Source organism: Pleuronectes platessa, chromosome 2 (assembly GCF_947347685.1).
Source record: "Pleuronectes platessa chromosome 2, fPlePla1.1, whole genome shotgun sequence".
In the NCBI taxonomy this organism is placed as follows: Eukaryota; Metazoa; Chordata; class Actinopteri; order Pleuronectiformes; family Pleuronectidae; genus Pleuronectes; species Pleuronectes platessa.
Genome location: NC_070627.1, coordinates 17925168 through 17944084, shown reverse-complemented (window position 1 = coordinate 17944084; position 18917 = coordinate 17925168). Strand labels below are relative to the sequence as shown.

The window sequence follows — 18917 nt, the reverse complement described above, 5'->3', positions numbered from 1 at the left end:
CAGAGGAGGCAGTTTGTGAAAATATGCATCTTTATTGATACGGCAAAGTACGGCTTTCAGTAATGATGTGGATTCGTCAAACATTAAAATGATCCCTAAAAACATTGTGGGTCCAAAATCTTTAACATCAGCTCAGGAAAGACCTGAAAACACAATGGAATAACTTTAAAATGCAAAGTGCATTTAGCTGTTATGTAAAACTTTGACTTTATATCTTATATTTGAGACCCCTGCCTTAAGGAGCTTATGTTTTTGTCTGCATTCGTTAGTTTGTTTGTCTGTAATATGCATTATTTCCTTAACATCGTGAGATAGAGTGTCTCACGATGTGTCATTTTTCGGGACTGATGTTTATGTTATATATTCATGCTCATATAAAAGTAAAGCATAAAAGATGACCCCCCCAAAAAAAGAATCCATGAAGTCCTTTGAGTCCATTAGGAAACATTCAAATCTTCCTCACAGCAGAGTCTTAGAGGAGCCTGTTATTAAAGAATCTCATCAGTTGTTCTGGATGATCCAGTTCATCCATCCGAGGTAGTTCCTGACCTTGGTGTAGACGCCAGGGTAGTTGGGATGGGCGCAGCCATATCCCCAAGATACAATACCCTCAAAATTACCATTACAGATGAGAGGTCCTCCAGAGTCCCCCTGAGGATGAAGTACAGGGTTAAAAGTTTTTCTAATAACCCTTCTGACTAAAAACAACTTTTCTGAACGAATCATATATCAGCATTTGTAACTGGATCCAGGGATGAATCCCTACATACCAGGGATGCAGAGTATTTTTTTTTTAAAGGTTTGTTTTAGTTTTCCGGCCTAGACCTGTGCTCTAACATCCGTCTGTACACGCTGTGCTGTGAAGGACAATAATCAAACAATGCTCCCAGGTCAAGTCCCTTCTCTCTCTACCTGACGTTAAGCTCTGTGCTGGGACAAACTGTTTTACATAATTACATTACCTACTTTAGTTACCTGTGTAAAACTCGTGACTTAACTTTCTCTGGAAAATGGCCTGTTAAACCGCCTTCATACACATATGTGAATTAAATCTACCAGAACCCCTAAGATAGATTTGCTTATCTAACAGATCATCACTGTACATGGTGACAAATTACCTTTCATTTCATTGCATCAGACTATTAACTCATTCACACTATTACAATATAACATTAAGATTTATATTTCGTTACATCACCTCTCAGTATTTAAGTGCCAGTTGAGACGTGCACAAACACACACACAAACACAGTCATGTCTCACAGTTTCTCACAGTTTCTCCCAGTGTCTCTACTCGCTAAACCTAACCTCAACTAAAACTTAATCATAAATCATGTCACAGTTTTGTGTTCACCCTTTAACTCACACATTCATACAGTGCATCTATGTGCATCACTTTCTCCATGAGAAGGGCCGATCTGGGGAAAATATAATGATTTCTGTTATGGTCCCCATAAGAAGATTTTGGTCCCCACAACCTGATTAATACCTGTACCACACACACACACACACACACACACAGGCAAACACACACACAACTATAACCGTGTGTCTCACCTGACAGGAGTCTTTGCCACCTTGGTAAGAGCCAGCACAGATCATGTTGTTTGTGATCATGAAGTAGTAGTAGAACCAGCAGTTGGCGAAGATGTTCACATCCACAGACCTCAGTACTGGTGACAAGCTGTATCTGTTGAGCCAGGTCACGCCCCAGCCGCTGACTGTGCACCGGGTATAGTGAGCCAACGGTTGAGAAGTCGGCGGTGGCAAAGAGACCGGCTCGACCCTGGAATTGATCGTTACTGGATTTTCCAACTGACCAACACAGAACAGACATTCAGTCAGTCATCATAAGAGGCTGATCCTGAAGAAAACATTCCACATGTTCCACTCACATCACACAAGGAGATTCTCCAGTGTCCGTTAAAAAAGTGTTATTTGTTCCATGGCTTGTTCTCTGCTGGATGTGCAAGTGAATGATGACTCATCAAAATGGTATAAAGACGTAGATATGTTGAGCTAAACATGAACAGAATGTAATGGGTTCTTTTTCGGCCCATGAAACATCTTTACATCAAATTTCATAGAAATCCAATTGGTAATATTTGTGTTATATGCTGACATATAAAGCAATCGTCTAACATTCACCTTGACAGGGGTGAAAACATAACTTCCTTGGCGGAGGTAATAAAGTGGCCAATCGACCTTGGTGGAGATTTCTGGTGTGTTCCAGTTATTGCAGCACACTGGAACTTCAATTACAAATCTCTTATATTAAAAAGCAGTGAGTCAGTCTGACTGGAAGTGAATTCCAGTGACTTCACTTACAGTCAGTTAGACTGACTGGTTGCTTTCTGAAGAAAGGCAAAAAAATGAATCATGGGTAAAGACCTGTTTATGGACTCAGATACAATATTTAAGAGAAAACCTGCTATACTCGTACTTTACTTCAGTATTTCCAATTCATTGTTTTTCTATTAATGTATTTCACAACATTTCAACACTCCACTGACATCTGTAGCAGGTTCTATTTAATTTCTTGAAGATTATTACCTCTGCCAGGGAGGTTTTGTTTTCACCCCCTATCTGTTTGTTGGTTGGTTCATTTGTTTGTGATTTAGCAAGATAACACAAAACCAAATGTATATCAGTACAATTTAGCTTTTCTAAAGATTTTTTTTACAAAGGACTACAGCCTGTGTTATTCTCTTGGATCACAATTCTCTTTTATGGAATATTTCCTCATAAGTTGTTATAAATTAATGGTTTAAATGTTCTAAGCGCAAACTAAGGGTTTTAGACATCAGTTATAGATCAAAATGTAACTGCCAGACACTTCAACCAAGCTGAAGTCAAAAAGACTGCTCACACATTAAAGCAAATGAAATTATAGTCCTCAAATATATTTCACTAATGACAAAAGTTCAATATGTTGATCTGCACAGTTTTTTGTAGTTTTTTTTTTGATATGACACAATCTGCGTGAGGATCAGTGTAAATGAGGAAGATGAAAGACCAGACATCATACGGAAAGATAAACAGGGCTACAGATATATTTAGATTTTGACTTATGATGCATTTTCCCTCAGCAGTATATAAGACTGGTTTCAATTTGTGCCCTGTGGCAAAGTGACCGTCCCTTACCTTTAGCAGCATGATATCGTTGTCAAACATATATGGTTTGTTCGGGTAGAGCCTATAGATCTTGGAGACATTGAACCTCTGCTCAAAGCCCTCCACCTCGTTGATGTTGTGCTCACTCAGAACCACTTGGACCAGGTGTTGCCTAGAAGCCAAAAGGCAAGATATTTTGAGTTACGATCAATCACACAATGCATCACTTCTTCCAAACCTGCATAGCATGTTTTCCAGAATATCTGTGTGTTCTCTCTGTGCTATAAGTGAGGACGTAGCCTAACAAAGCAATGCAATTATTTTAACTGGGCGTGGAGGAAATGTCATGAGTGCCACAGGTGTCAAAGTGCAGTGACTCACGGCCTCCAGCAGTGGGCAGCGGACACCACCCACTGTCTGTGGATGAGGGTGCCTCCACAGAAGTGGGAGTTCAGGAACTGGAGGGAGGCCTGGAACTTGAGGGAGTAGGGGTTTACCTCTGCACCCCCAATGATCCTGCTCCCGTACACACCTACTAAACCCAGGACACACAGAGACATTGCTCCATTCAGTGACACAAAACCAGCTCACCACTGTTCCTGTTTTAAAGTTTAAAAGTCAGTGTTGTATTGTTGTGTGTCCTCTGTTGTTTCTCACCTGTCAGGTTTACAACAAGCACAAGGAGCAGTGCGAGGTGACAGGGTGTAGTCAGGTTCATCTTGGTCACTGCCAAACAACACAAACAAAAGAAAGGGGTTGAAAGAAAAAACGCATCACACCTAACCCACATTTTACCTTCATTCATTCCATTGCGCTCTTTATGCTGCTAAAACAACAACAAGTGGTTTGAGGACATCTTGAATTATCATACCATGTTGAACTAGTAATAGAGAACAGTGCAAATCACTGCTGTGGTTCACCACACACCACAATTCTTACTAATAGAAGATAAGCAGCCAGATTTACAACCAGGAATGACACAGTCTTGTATTTCATGTTCATGTTTCTTCAGGGGTTTCAGGTTCATTTTTACATGTAAATGGGGGCACTTCACACTGATATCAATGAATTTTTATTTTGAAGTTCCTATTAAAAGAAAAAATTTATTTCATTCCTACCTAGATGAAGTTCTGAGTGATTTATTTTAACATTAGATTAAAAAGGAACACTCAGTAAGGGTAATAAATAAGTAAAAGAAATACAATTTAAACACAAAACAACTAAAAACAGAGTATTACTCTTATATTACATTGAAACTGCACAAATGGAAAGTGATCGTTGCACGGTTAAATGTGATTACTGCAGTCTACACAGCATCAAACTAAAATTATCTTCCAATACAAAGTTGTCTCACCTTATCAAGTCAGTAAACTATCCAAGTCCAGCATCCACACACTGACACACACACTGCTCTCATGCCGCGACATAAAGTCAAACCTAAGGACGCTCAGGCTTCTTTTATACTGTAGCCATGCCTGTCACCGGCATTGTTCCTCCTCACCATTGTCCGCCAAATATCTAAGTGTCTCTCTCAGACACAGAAAGTACTGACCTAGTACAGGAAAAAAAAAAGCATCAAAAGCAAACAGGCAATCCTCTTGCTTTATTATACCCGTCTTTCTATGGCCTTTGTTCACACAGATTCAACCTATTGTACAGTCGTGGAGACAAAGTGAAGCTTGATGAAGATGAAACCCACCAAGACAAAAAAAAATAGATAGAATATACTCGCCAGACATGTTTTTGCTGTATCCAGTGATGTTACAGAGGGCAGGACAAAAGCTGGTATGACATCTGAGTATGATATCGTCGTGAGACCGAGCAAGACATAACAGTGTTTATTCTTTACGTGGACAAGGAAAACCTTTTTGTCAGAAATCGTATATATTTAGAATGAGAATAACAGTGACTCGGCATATCGTGTGTTAATATTTTGCATCGCTAGTTCTTCTGCTTTCCCATCAATCTGAGAGTAAACTGTAAAAATTGGGAAATCATTTTTACATCCTGTCCTGCTCTTGTGGATCAGTCTCATCCAGCTGAGATGAACAGTGTCCTTCCTCTCCTCTTCCAGCCTCCTCCATCTCCCCAGTTGTCCCCCTAATGCAGTCGGTTCCCAGCAGGCTTTTTTTTTTATCCACACATGGGGACATTTGGTTTGTAACTCATAGCCTTCATATTGTCCACATGCCCTCCCTAAGGTGTCATTCCAACCGTGAGGGGGAAAGGTGATAGCGTGCTCCCCCTCTCACTCAGGTGCAAACACTTTTGTGTTAATATAAGAGGACTGAACACGTGTCTTATCCATTGATGTAATCCCCATATCTCCATGTTATAGATTTTTATTGTCATAATACTCAAGTACCATGCAATGTGGAAGGCATCTCTCTCCAGACAGGATGAATAAGCAGGAAAAACAACGATAATAGCAAATATCTATGTATAAGTAACAGTTAAAGGCATATTTACAAATAGTACAAGATTTGCAGACACTTGGACATAGCACATGTGTGTTACTGGCCATGACCGTGTGTGTGAGCCAACACGCACGACAGCAGGACCCTGGAACCAAACAGCTTTATCACTTCCATGATACATGTTACAGCGTGCATGGGAGGGAAATACCGTACTCTGCAGGTCAGGGTGCAGGTCACATTTTAAATCAACATAACACACATTAAAACTTATTATATACAGTATGTAACAAAGAAATGAAAATGTTGCATATCTGTCATCCTCTGGCGTTAGAGGGAGAGATAGGGAGAAGCTTTATAATTTGTGGTATTATTTACATCTGCTTTTCCTACTTTGACATGTCGAAATGTCGGCTATGAAAAAGGTCAATTTTGACTTTTCCCGTTGAGGAAGCCACAGGCCGAGATTACGAGAAAACAACAACAACAGCCACCTAGTTTCTCGTGTACCTGTTTATAAGATGTCTGCCTCTAATTCCAACAATTTAAAATAAATAAAATATAATTTCCAACATTTTATCACAAGATTGACAGATATCAGGACCAAGTACATTTTGAGAGACAGTTCATGTGTAAGACAGCCTATAGGAATGTATGAAATATGTGTGTTTGATTCCTGAGTCGTACAAATCTTGTGTTTCTTTTTATCTTTTCCTATAATGGCGAAATATATTGTGAGAAATTTAAGGTATAAACACCTTATGATGATGCACAGTATATTACAATCCCATATAAATTCATTGAAAATCTGATTTCCATAACATGTATCCAATCATGCAACCTGTAGCTCATGGAAAATAGATATAGAAAATTTTCTTTTTATTGTAAACACCAACTTCCGATTTAACTCTTGCATATTTGCAATATTTGTCTGCGTTAAAGCAATAGAAGACATAACCTCATGCTTGAAGGTGAGTGTCTGTAATGTTGGGTTAGTGTTGGTCCAGGAAACACCGGACCACAGGAGGCCACACAAAGCCGTCTCTCCCATTCCACCGGGTGAAGCATCAATTATTCAGCTCGCTCTAAATGTGGGACAAGAGGAGGTCAGGCGAGATTCTCTTCCCATGCTGAGAGGGGCTGCTGACTTGCCAGAAGGCTGATGATGATGATGATGATAGTGATGATGATGATCAGAGTGATAATAATAATAGAGTTATTACTACTGCTGAAGTGGATTTGATGATGAGTGATGAGTCGGTACAGAGGAACACAGAGTAGCTCGGCGTTGTCTTGGCTCAACACAGAGCTATTCTCGTGCACACAGTGGGCCATTGAAACGTTCCAGCACAGATAAGCCCGGATGATGACACAGACGGAGCGTGCTGATACAGTATGGATGAACCCGCCCGGCACAGTACCCCGTGCTGCCATGGCAACAATGTAAAGCCCTTTCGACAAGTCCGGAGGGGCAGGGGGGGGGGGGGGGGGGGGGGGGCTGAGCAGCTTCTGAAGGTGAACTTTGATGCTCTCTCACATTTCTTGTCCTTTTCAATCAGTGCTACAGTGTTGAACCCCCCCGGTGTTAAATGATGAACGATGAAATTAAAAACCTTTTTTTTTTCCCGAGGAAGAAACTGAGTCCCACTTTTCTCAGAGAGAAGCTGATGGTCAGACTGGGGCAGCCAGGAGCGGAGGACGCCGGTCGTGTGGCTGCAGTGATTTCGATGCTGGTATGGTGCGCTGCTTCCAGTAACCTCTGCAGCGATGATGAACTTCCTCATGTGTTCATGTGTTGTGCTGCTTGACCTCGTGGCCGTCCACAGTGAGTACATGTTCGGATCACTTTTGAGAAGAGAATATGTGTTGCTTTGCTTGTTGGTAAATGTTGGATTATTTTGCATTTCAAGGAGATGTCCAGTTTTCCGTTTCTCTTATTACTTTTTATTTATTTTATTTATTAAAGGCAATACTGGGTTAATAGAGTTAAGGTAGGGATGGTGTGATGTTTGTGAAACTTTTTTTAATCTTATTTGTTGAGATTCTCTTTAAAGAAAAAAGAAAAAGGCCGGTTTTGGCCCTCACAGGACTGTGGTAAACACGTCTGATTCAGAACGAATGAAATGATTGGTCCACATACCTGACCGTGCTGCCTGTCCACCCAGTCTGTGCTCTGGTGTGCATGACCGGAGTCTTCAGTCGGAGAGACATACATTACTGAAGTTGAGACAATTCAATCAAAAGTTAGCATGTGAGCAAATATAGACCACAAAAAAGATGGTCTATCAGTTGTGAGTCAGTGCACGTTCACGAGAGTTGACGAGAGGCCTGATGGGACAGGGTGGGACGTATCTGCTGCAAAGTGTAGCCTGCTCTTGTGAATATAAAAACTGCAAACTGTCATTTTGATTCTTTAGTGTAATGGATTCAAACAATTAGGGGATGATAACCTTTGCTTTGATGGTAGATTTTGTTAATTAGTTTGCCGAGCCTGTTCCTAGTCTTTTTTTTAAGCTCAGCGTACAAAATAAGTTTCATATTTTCTGTATTAATAAACAAAATAACTGCATTCTTTTCAATGGCTTTAATCAATTTTACAGGATCACCAGGTTAATTTGTGATTACTCCTCATTAGTGATCATCTACAATTCAAACACATTTCCATCCACTGTCAGAGGAAATACTCCTGTTCCCACCATGTCTTAATGTATAGCCTGACGGCAATGTACAGAGGACGAGCTGTTACTTAAGGCAGGTACAGTGTAGGGAGAGCCCCCACACTCTAATGTTTCAGGGAGTGAAGTGTTGGTGTGAGAAGGTCAGGTTATGTTGGATAACATTCATTACACAGTGGCCTCCGACAGAGAACCATAGGTTGGATAAATAGGAAGGGGTGGGGGGCTCGCTCTTTACTTTTCTCTTTTGTTAAGATTGGCTTTTTAAGTGTCACTGAAATCCATACCTGGGGAGGTGTCACTTGAAGGGTGTTTTGGATATTTAGCGATTAAGGTGACAACATCGTTCTCACTACAGTTAATTTAGACTCCATTTAATTTAACCCTAATCTACATGTCATCGGATTTGGGGAGGAAGACATTCTACCAGAAAAAACATTAAACTATTTATAATCGATCTATCACAGCTCCTTTTCCCTCCATTTCTTGTCGGTGTATGTTTTTCCACACAGGCCGGGTGCTCATGCAGGGCCGTATCGTAGGTGGTCACACCGCTGCACCGAACTCCATCAAATACATTGTGTCACTGCAGAGCAGCCGGGGCCAGCACTTCTGTGGTGGATCATTGGTTCACAGGTACTGGGTGCTGACAGCAGCACACTGTAACATCGGGTAAGAATTTTATTATAGCTGCCTTTTCATGATTTCTGTGCTAAGAGGAATACATGCTTCTTTATGGTTGAATGTGGAAATGTAATGTCTGTGCTATGGGCCTATCAATGGAAATGTTGGCCAGTCTGTTGTCCACTTTGGTCCAGACTCAAATATCTCAACATCTGTTGGATGGATTACCATGGTATTCATGCTCCCCAGATGATGAATTCTAACGACTTAGGTGATCCCATACTTTGGTATATGACCAAATGCAAAATATAATGACATTGAGATCAGCCTCATCTCATCATAGTGCTGATTGGCACATATTAGCATGCTAACACACCAAACGAAGTAGGTGAACATGATGAACACGACTGTTGCTGAACAACATCATGTTTGTCTTGCCGTTGTGAGCCTGTTACCATGCCGGCATTTACATTTAGTTCAAAGCACCGCTGTGCCTATTAGCCGCCAGCTTGGCTGGAGACTCAATGACATTCCTCTGGCATTCTTTCAGTAGAATCTGTAGAAGTCAGTGTGTAGAGGCAAAGTTAGCATGATTTAATTTAGTGAGCAGATGGTCCCAACAGATGCCTAAAAGCAAGCATCCATTCTGCTACGCCTAACGTCCAAATGATACAGCTTGATCATGACGCACTGTAAACCTCTTTACAGGGAAGTCAGACAGCACACGAATACAGTCGAGTAGGCTGACCTTGGTACATCAACTTGGTGTATTTGTGTGTGTGTGTGTGTGTGTGTGTGTTTATGTGTGTATGTGTGTATGTGTGTGTGTGTGTTCGAGAGAGAGAGAGAGAGAGAGAGAGAGAGAGAGAGAGAGAGAGATAGAGAGAGAGGGTCTAGAAAATTGGCTGTATTTCTGTTATACTATCCCAGCCTTGTCTGCACACAGTGAGCTGTTCCTTGGCAGAGAAACACCTCATGGCTTCACAGCGGTCACCTATGGGCTCACTCTGTGACTTTGTAAACTGGCCATAATTATTAATGAATGTCATTCAGCATCGCCCCTAGCCTGCCTGCCTAATGATATGTCACCTGATTCAGTAATATTGTCACAGAAAAGAAGAAAAAATAAGAAGCTAAAATATCATAAAGTGTTGTCATCTCTTTCTTAGAAGTGCTCCGCAACGATCATATCTCAAGACCATGATCCATCTTGTCTTATAATTGTGGATGGAAATGGTATAACATTGAAATGGCTTGTCTTCTAGGGCAGAACACATGATGATTGTGGCGGGCGACTACATTGTGAATAACTTTGAGGGTTATGAGCAGTATGCTAAACCCCACAGGCTGGTCCCCCACCCCCTCTACAACAGGAGCACTAACAACGCTGACATCATGCTCATTAAGGTAGTGCACAAACAGAGATCTGGACAACAATGTTATTAGTGTTATCAGTGTCTATTTCATCGTTCCATAACTCTGCTTTGCTCCATGTCCTGTGTTTCACCAGTCTACCATTATTCTCTGCAGCCCAGTAGGCAAAAACAAGATAACAAAATGTTAAATATACTTTGATCAACAATAGATCTTTACCTTTATGGTGACCAGTGGCTGGAGGAATTATGTTTTGGGGTTTTCTTCAAATATGGTACAAACATTCTGCTGGACCCCAATGATGACCTATCTAGATTTCTGAGGTCAAAGGTCATTGTTACCTTAAAAAAATGTGCTTTTGGTCTCGTGAACACAACATCTCACAAACACCTTGAGGGAGTTTCTTCAAATTTGGTGCAAAAGTTTAGTTGGAATCAAGGGTCACCTTAAATTTGGTGGTCGAAGGTCAAAGGTCAAGGTCAGTGTGACCTCACAGAACCATTTTTGCCTCAAGAACTTGCTATATTAAACCTCCTCAAGAGTCAAAATGGTTAGAATGATGATACTGTCAGATTCTCACGTAGAATCTGTTCTGATTTTCTGTGCAGCTGCGGGCCCCCATGGTGCTGAACCAATATGTGTCGCTGGTGCCTCTTCCCAGGCAGGGGACAGGTGTAGTTGAAGGCCGGGTGTGTCGGGTGTCTGGGTGGGGCTACAGCAGGCTGGGTGAAGGCCAGGCCCGTTTCATCCTGAGGACGGTCAGAGTGCCCATTATTTCAACTGCAAGATGTAACAGCAGTGAGTCATTTAATGGAAATATCACAGCAAACATGATCTGTGCCGGCTACAGGACTGGAGGAAGAGATGCATGCAAGGTACGGATCGAATCCTTTCAAACCTTCCGTCATTAGTGTCAAGCAATAAATGTGAACAGTTCCAGCTCTGAGATGAAGTGGGTGTTGGGATCTGTCCGATCTGGCCCATGGGGACCAACATAATCATCTGATCCTTGAAAGGCCATTAATCTGTTATTGAAATAACATATTCTCCAAGGCACTGGCCATGGTTCCCAGTGTGTATGAAATGGCACAGGGGGATTACGCTTTTCATCAGCCCACATTAGAGCGAAACAATAACAGTTTTTGGGAAGCTCATCCCTATGGCACTGTGGATACAGTTCATCATGTCAGCGTAGTTCAGCTACAAGCTTTTATTAAACAGACGTGGCGGTCTACCCTGAGGAACTGTATTATGAAAGTTGCAGAAGAGGCAACAAAGCAACCCTGAAATAGCTCCAGGATAGAAAACCTTGCTGTCAATTAAAGGTACAGTGACGGTCATCTGTTGTCACAAACAAACTGCGTGCACGGATTTGGCTATGAAAGAATCTCTTCCTCTGAGAAAATACATGAAATTCAGTGTGTGATATAGCAATATGTTATATTTGGTCTAAGGTAAGAAGCAGAATGAAAGAATTAAAAGTGCTATATTTAATGGCACAGTAGGCAACTTTGTGTGCTTACATGTACAAGAAGTAGAAGAAAGACGATTTTAGAAGGCCATATGACATTATAAAAGGGCAACAGATATTTTGAATGCACCTGTCCTGAAAAATTATTTTGAGCTTTTCTGCTGGAACTGTACTGTTATTGTAGACCAGCCACTTTTTTTCAGTTTAATATTTCTTTGGTTTGAAGTTGTTTTAGCAGTCTTCAGTGTTTTGCCTGATCTCCCACACAGAAGTGACCTGAGAGGCCGGAGACATCTGAGCCACTGGAGTAGTAAATGCTTTTTGAAACGTTTGACGCCACCAAGGCCTGACTGCTACGACTCTTTGTATCACTGAGTGTATCCTGTAACACCAATCGAAGACATTAAAGCAGCTTGACGACATGTGACATGATGGAGGGTGTGGTCTCGTCCTTGCAGGGTGACTCTGGCGGCCCGCTGGTGTGCGGGGGGCGTGTCTACGGTGTGGTCTCATGGGGCAATGGCTGCGGGGATGCTAAGTTCCCGGGAGTCTACACGGTGGTGTCCAAATTTCGCCGGTGGATAAATAAAACCATCTATGGGTCCTACATCCGCTGCCCCAAATATGAAAGAAACGTATAAAACTAAGATGATCAAAGTTTTATGGTTAAAGCTGCTTCTGTGGAAAATGTGAAGAGCTTCTCATCCACTGGACTAGATCCATAGATTTAGTTCTCCTAGAGGCAGATGTGTTTTCAGTCGGTCATGATCTGAATTTTCTGATAATGTTTTAAATAAAGGTGATCCATCTCATATTGTCAGATTGGCTGTAAACGGGGGCACAGTGTATAAACCTACTGTTCATGTGTCATTCCAAGTCTTCATTATTGAACTTGTGTACCAAAATTGAATGGCAATAAATATTCAGATTTAGAAAATGTGTGGGATGATTTGTGTCAAAATTAAATGGTGAATCCATTTTGTTGCCTGCAATGCACAAACCAAACTCTGACTCCACAGAGGGCCTACTGCATTTATCTCACCTGAATGCATAGTTCACAGCAACATGTTATCTCTCTCAGGGCCAAGGAAATGAGCATCATTTTCATGACTCATCGCATTGTGAGTTTTTACGAGCCAGACGAGAACACACGTGTGGGGCCGTTGGGAGAAACAAAGCAAACCTTGAAAACTATTTTGGGTCATGCAAATAGGCAAATGGTTTTTATTAAAAAAAACAGAGGCCATCTTTGAGTCCTGTAAATGTCTCCTATTATACATCTGTGGTTCCTCCAATTGGACTACACAAAATGAACCCACGCATGCACGTCCCTGTGTTGTTTAAATCACGGCTATTTTGAGTATGAACGTGGCCTCAGGGACGTCCGGGAGCTCTCCTTGTTGATCTGAGGCTGCGCTTTACACACAGCTGCTCCTCATTGGGGAGTTCAAACCCTGTGGTGCTTAAGATCTGTTCTAATTTTTTCAAAGTGTATTGCAGAGTTTTAGTTTTTTTGGTGTAAGATGATGAGTTTTGTTTAATACTCCTAATAAATAATAGCAAGAACTGCTTTTTCTCTGTATTTCAACTTTGATTGCTGCTTTATTACTCATTGCTATTTTATGTTATAAATAAATTCTTGATACCAAGTCTTCAAGGATTTTAGGAACCAACCTCTCAAATAAAACTGTAGGTAACATAAACTGACAGATCTCCACAGGTGCTGCTTTATTAAAAAAGGTTTCTTCATGTTTGTGTCCACTCTTCAAAAGTAACCCAGCTTTGCTGTTAAAGGCATGACAAAGAAAACACAACTCAGAAATGATGTGTACACAACCACATGTGGTGAAACAACATTTGTGTAACTGAGAGAGATGCTCTGATATGAAAGGTGAGCCTCTGATAAAAATCGTGGCTCCTGTGGGTCCACGGAGATTAGGTGTGTCACGGCTGATATCACCTTTCATTTCATTGTCTGTGTGATGATATTTGATTAAGGTCACCTGAGAAAGAGTCCACGAGCTGTCACCGTTCAATCACTGTCCTTTGCTCCGTGCCCTTTACTCTATACCCCTTTGTGCAGCTGCTCACAGACACAGACTTATGTAAACAGCACAGACACCAGTAAAACCAATGAGAGTTTGCTTCGTTTAACAAGGCAAACCAGATTCGGTACCACCGTCCGCTATCTGACTCTGTGTGGTAACAAAACACGAAGACCTTCTCAGACTGGATCCTGTTAGGTTTAAGTGTGTTATCTGAACGCCTGCTATGAATCAAATAACATTTCATATTAATGGCCCAAAAGCACAAATACAAATTTTTTCACAGGGCTTAACAATCTGTACAAGGTGTGACATCATCTACCCTAACCCTCGACTATATGGGAGAGATCAGCTGCCAACACGGTCTATGAAATCAAGTCAGTAACATACACCCAGGTCTGGTCAGCCTGTGGTGGGCCGACCTCAGCAGGAGGGTGCATGCCTTGTGGTTAAAAGGCTGAAACATCCATTGATGCTCAGGTTCACCACTGGTGATATGTTCCTAACATCTGCTGGTAGTTGGCCACTTATCATCCAGCTAGTGTGGAAGAACGGATATTCACAATCCAGTCCCATGTTCTAAAATGACAAGTATTGCTTAGACATTATCAATCATCATCAAGAAGATTTAGAGGGAGGTAATTGTACGGGTTAGTGTCTTTAAAGGGGATTTATATGAAGATTAAGGAGCGTTTTTGATTTATATAAAAGAAAACACCAGTTTGAGATTTACATAACAAATATCCAGGTAATTTCATGTTTCCTAGAGCAAGTCCCTGATGTCCAGGTTTGACATTTTAACCTCCATCCAACCCTCTAGAAGAGCCGGTGAAAACAGTGCAGGCCCTCAGGATGTGCACCACTGGCCCCAAACTCACATCCTCAGTCTGTGAATATACCGCCATCATCTGGTGAGCTCTGACACTCTTTAAACCCACTAAATGGAAAAAATATATATCAACATTTCTTTTATTTTCAACCAGGTTTGAGGATTTTAGAGTGGCGGTGCGTAAAAACGACGTTTTCCCACCAAACCTGACTTGGCTCATGCATTTGCGTGCCATCTCTTAATAATAAATCACTCGTCATTGGTTTGATTTGCCTCCCGGATCCCGGAGAGTGGAGCATTCGTGCGCCACGACTCCACGCTCGACGCTTCTCTGACTGGGCTGCAGCAGAAAGAGAACCCCCCGTGCAGCTCCCTAACCAGCAGGTCTCCCCGGGATCCGTGTTTTGCGTCGCTCCTCGATTTGCATTTCTCCCTCAGATTTTCCGTGCGTCGGGTTCAGCCGCTCGAAACCAGCGGGCGCTCCAGCTCCATTGTACGTGCGCCTCCATTTCCAAGCGATACGCAAAGAGAAAGAGGGAGAATAAAAAACAACAACAACAACCCCTGGACATTTTATTTTGAATGATGTTGCCGAGGCTGCACCAGAGAAGAAACTGAGGACATTTTTTTTCTCCTGTTGTACACTGTATTCTTTATTTGAGCTGCGCACCTTCCACGAAGACCCACACGTGTCTTTGGGGTAAACAGAAAGGGCTCGATCGTGTCAGCACATTGCATTGTTTCCCTCCACCTCCCATTTGTTTGGCTGTGCAGACACACGACGAGGAGTTCCAGCTTTGGAGACGCGCTGTGCACATTTCAGTCCGTGCGCCTTGGTGAGAAAAGACGCATTTTGGAGATGTCGGAAGTGCTGCCTTTCAACGAGGAGAAAATGAGTCATTATGGAAATGAGGGCGACGAGGGACACCTTTCCTTCACCTGTCGTCTCCAAGACACCAACAACTTCTTCAATGGCTCGCAGAACAAGCGTCCGCCGAAGCTTGGACAAATAGGAAGGAGCAAACGGGGTAAATATATAATTTAAGGCGTTTTCCCCCCCCTCATGTGGATGTGTTGAATGCGCACACAGTGGAGTGGAGGGTGGTGTACCGTGTGAAGCCTGGACACGGTCTCCATCAGGGTGCATGATCACAGGAATGGTCTTTTGTTTGCATGAGTGCGTTTTGAAATCTTGTATTCGCACTGCAACACAACTTGGATGCGCAGTGCGTGCTCCTCACCGCCTCTGAACCGCGCTTCTTACCAGCGGTGCTGCACGTCCCCTCCCCAGTGAACGTGCGGTGTAATTAAGATTTAGATGCAGTGTTATTGTGATCTCTTGTCTTTTGTGTTTGCACGATGGATCCAGGCGGCTCGTGCCTTTTGCTTGTGTTTGTCCTGATGAGAAGACTCACTTGTGGTGGCACATACATGCACACACACGCACACAGTTGCATGTACAGTAGTGCACACACACACACACACACACACACACACACACACACACACTATGCACACTGCACAGACATTGCATCTGCAGGTGCACTGCAAGAAGACATGCAGCAATTCAAGTGTGCATCACATGCACACACACACACACAAACACACACAACCTTGCTTTTCTTTCTCTCTTTGCACGCTCCTATTCTTTCATGTGTGCATACACCACTTCTGCCCATACAGCGTAGTGCTCATGGTCCAAGGCGTTAATGCTCCCCCCCCCCCCCTTGTCAGTTGATGGAGAATTTCCAAGACGCCACACCAAGACGAGCCCCCCCCCCATCTCTCATTAACTCTCTCCTCTGTCATCCACAGTTGTGATCGAGGATGAGAATGGCGACAACGAAGCCCTGAAAAATGGAACAGAGAAGACCCCGCCAGAGGCTTAGAGAGCGCTCGTCTCACCATCCCCCAAAAGACACTCTTGAAAAAGATTTTTTTAATGGCGATATTTACTAGTTTTAATCCAAAGACACTGTATATAAGCACTTTCTCTCATGTGGCAGCAAGCAGCACTTCCACACCCTCCTCTCCCTGTCAGTCATCATGGCCATCCGGGTGACACACACTGGCAGGGGTGGGAGATGGCAGCGAAGGAGACAGCGAAGGAGACCCCCAGGTGGACCCCCCCCCCCCCCCAACAAACACACACATACACACACACATATATATATTTATACATACAAATACACAAATGCCCTCGATCACAGGGTTTCGCCATAGATCCAAAAGTGAAGAAGACAACAAGCAAGGGGGGGGTGCGATGTAGAGGAAGGAGGCGGCGCTGTTAAAATGCAGAAATCAGGGACAGGATACAGAAATAAATCTAATATAAAAACTAAAGCACACACTTCTCCTATATCTTATCTATTAAACCTATGGTACCATTCTTTCTTCTCTTCAGTTTGATCAAGGGAAAATAACTCATAGAATTTGTAAATATGGAGAGGGTAGCCCATATTTTCTTGCACAAAGTGGGAATCGGTAAACTGGCTTGTTCTCTGTGTTGAAGACTTTATTTATTGATCCTTTGGAATATGTCTTTTGCAGTGACTAAAGGCCCAAGGAGAGGTTTTTTTTGTATGTCAAGAAGACTTTGAGCGAATGAGAGTGATGTTTTTTTTCACTTAACAATTCTCGATGTTGCCTGAGTGTTTTTTGTTACCATATTTTGCAGCTAATGAGTCATTTATATACAGTGTACCTCCCACCTGTTTGTAAGCTTCCCAGGCTTTCACCTGGATTGGTTGATACTGTAACTTGACTGTACACACCCTATTGATAAACTATTTATATTTCATTGTGCATTATCGTGTGTGCCAAATATCATGAGGGATATACTGTACCGGATAACTTGTTCTTTATTTATTTTTTTGTGCTTTATACATTTACTCGGACAGTTCAGTTGTTTTGTTGGGTTGCCATTTTTAGGGCTCTTTCTTAAAACACTGAAATACCAACTCATGCATGGCAAATATAAAATCATGCATGCACGGCAGAAGTTCTGAAACTCTTGTGTATTCTTGAAGCACCTCGTATACAGCTTTGAATGACAAACCTCGAGAAACAGTCTTAATTCTGCGTTGTACTGTACGATTCACACTGATTTGTACAGTGGCCTAATATCTTGTAATAAAGATTTGACAAATTACTATTTACTGTTTAGTGTTGATTGTGGTTTACCATGCGGAATGATGTACTTGATGTTGCTTTCTGTCTTTTTTTAACTGTTTTAAAACTGTAGCAAAGACACAAAAATATAGTTTTGTATCGGAGGGATGAAGACAACAGCAGATATAGCTGGACTGACTTTCAGAGATGTCCCTTGTACAGTTTACCCTGCTGTTAACGGATCGCCTATGTGGACGCCAAGGAAGGACAAGTCAGCATTTTCCACTGAGGAAGCAGTGTCACATTCGTTGGAGAGATCCGAAAGAAGAGCTACGGAAATATGAAATCTATACTTTGTCGTGATTTGTTTGAAGGAGAGCACAGAGACACTCGGACCGCTGCGCAGGAAAACCACGATTTCAGAAAAGTGCTACAGTATTGCAAATGATTCTGTGGGGAAAATGTACACCACTGCTTCCCCATGCAATAAATGTCTGTTTGCACCAAAAATCTCAGCTCGTCTCTTTAATCAAGTCCTCCCTGTAACTCCATCGCCAGAGATGTAAATGGTGCAGGGGCACCGAGGCATGAGGAACACTGATGAGACGTGACATTTCCAACTCTGCTGTGGTGACTAAATGATTCATGTTACGTGACAAGCCTCTGTCAGTGTACAGCATCTTAAAGGCCCCCCCCCCCATGCCAACCACCAGGATTTGGACTGAGAACACATATGAGCACACACACACACACACACACATATAAGCACACACGTCACTGTGCCTCAGCTCCAACTGCAGGCGAGACTAACATATTGCCCGTCTCTCCCTTCCCAGTCTTGACAGACATGAAAGGGACTGCCTGGGCCGGGTACCATGGTAACAGATGCACCTTGCACCCAATGTGGGGCTGCGGTGGGTTTTTTCGGTGCAGAACCGTCTTCCCCGAGCCTCGGCTTGATAACATCGCTATCTTTAATGGAATGTTCTCCATTCTCTTATCTGTGCCCTCTTCTCTCAAGACCTCCTATTCACTCCATGGCGTTACCGCATTATCCTGCCAAAATAGTGCCTTCAAAATAGCAGTCAACCATGACGCTCTCTGCAGTAACAGCCTATCCCCGCACACAGGACGAGAGGAGGTTACGCTCCTCGTTTGGAGGGAGTGAAACTTTAGGATTGTGTGGTTGATCTTGATCCTACGTAAATGTTGCAGTGAAAGCCTGGTATGACTGAATTAACGTCGGCTGTGATCGTTCTT

At 42.5% G+C, this 18917-nt stretch overlaps 3 protein-coding genes across 3 annotated transcripts; 2 read left to right on the top strand and 1 right to left on the bottom strand.

Moving 5' to 3' along the window:
• Positions 1–12: 12 nt before the first annotated feature.
• LOC128425760 (trypsin) lies at positions 13–3832 on the bottom strand. Its single transcript, XM_053412546.1, has 5 exons — positions 3772–3832; positions 3496–3646; positions 3145–3286; positions 1558–1815; positions 13–651 (listed from the first exon to the last, which is right to left on the bottom strand). Exons 1-5 carry the CDS (start codon positions 3830–3832, stop codon positions 502–504), a joined length of 762 nt encoding a protein of 253 aa, XP_053268521.1. The 3' UTR covers positions 13–501.
• A 3463-nt stretch (positions 3833–7295) lies between these two features.
• Positions 7296–12731, top strand: LOC128459319 (trypsin). The gene is made up of 5 exons (XM_053444460.1): positions 7296–7353; positions 8716–8875; positions 10093–10234; positions 10810–11076; positions 12131–12731. The coding sequence occupies exons 1-5, from the start codon at positions 7296–7298 to the stop codon at positions 12311–12313; spliced, it is 810 nt and encodes a 269-aa protein (XP_053300435.1). The 3' UTR covers positions 12314–12731.
• Positions 12732–15055: 2324 nt separating this feature from the next.
• On the top strand, positions 15056–16514 carry camk2n1 (calcium/calmodulin dependent protein kinase II inhibitor 1). Its single transcript, XM_053444923.1, has 2 exons — positions 15056–15574; positions 16362–16514. The coding sequence occupies exons 1-2, from the start codon at positions 15406–15408 to the stop codon at positions 16433–16435; spliced, it is 243 nt and encodes an 80-aa protein (XP_053300898.1). The 5' UTR covers positions 15056–15405; the 3' UTR covers positions 16436–16514.
• The last annotated feature ends 2403 nt before the right edge of the window (positions 16515–18917 follow it).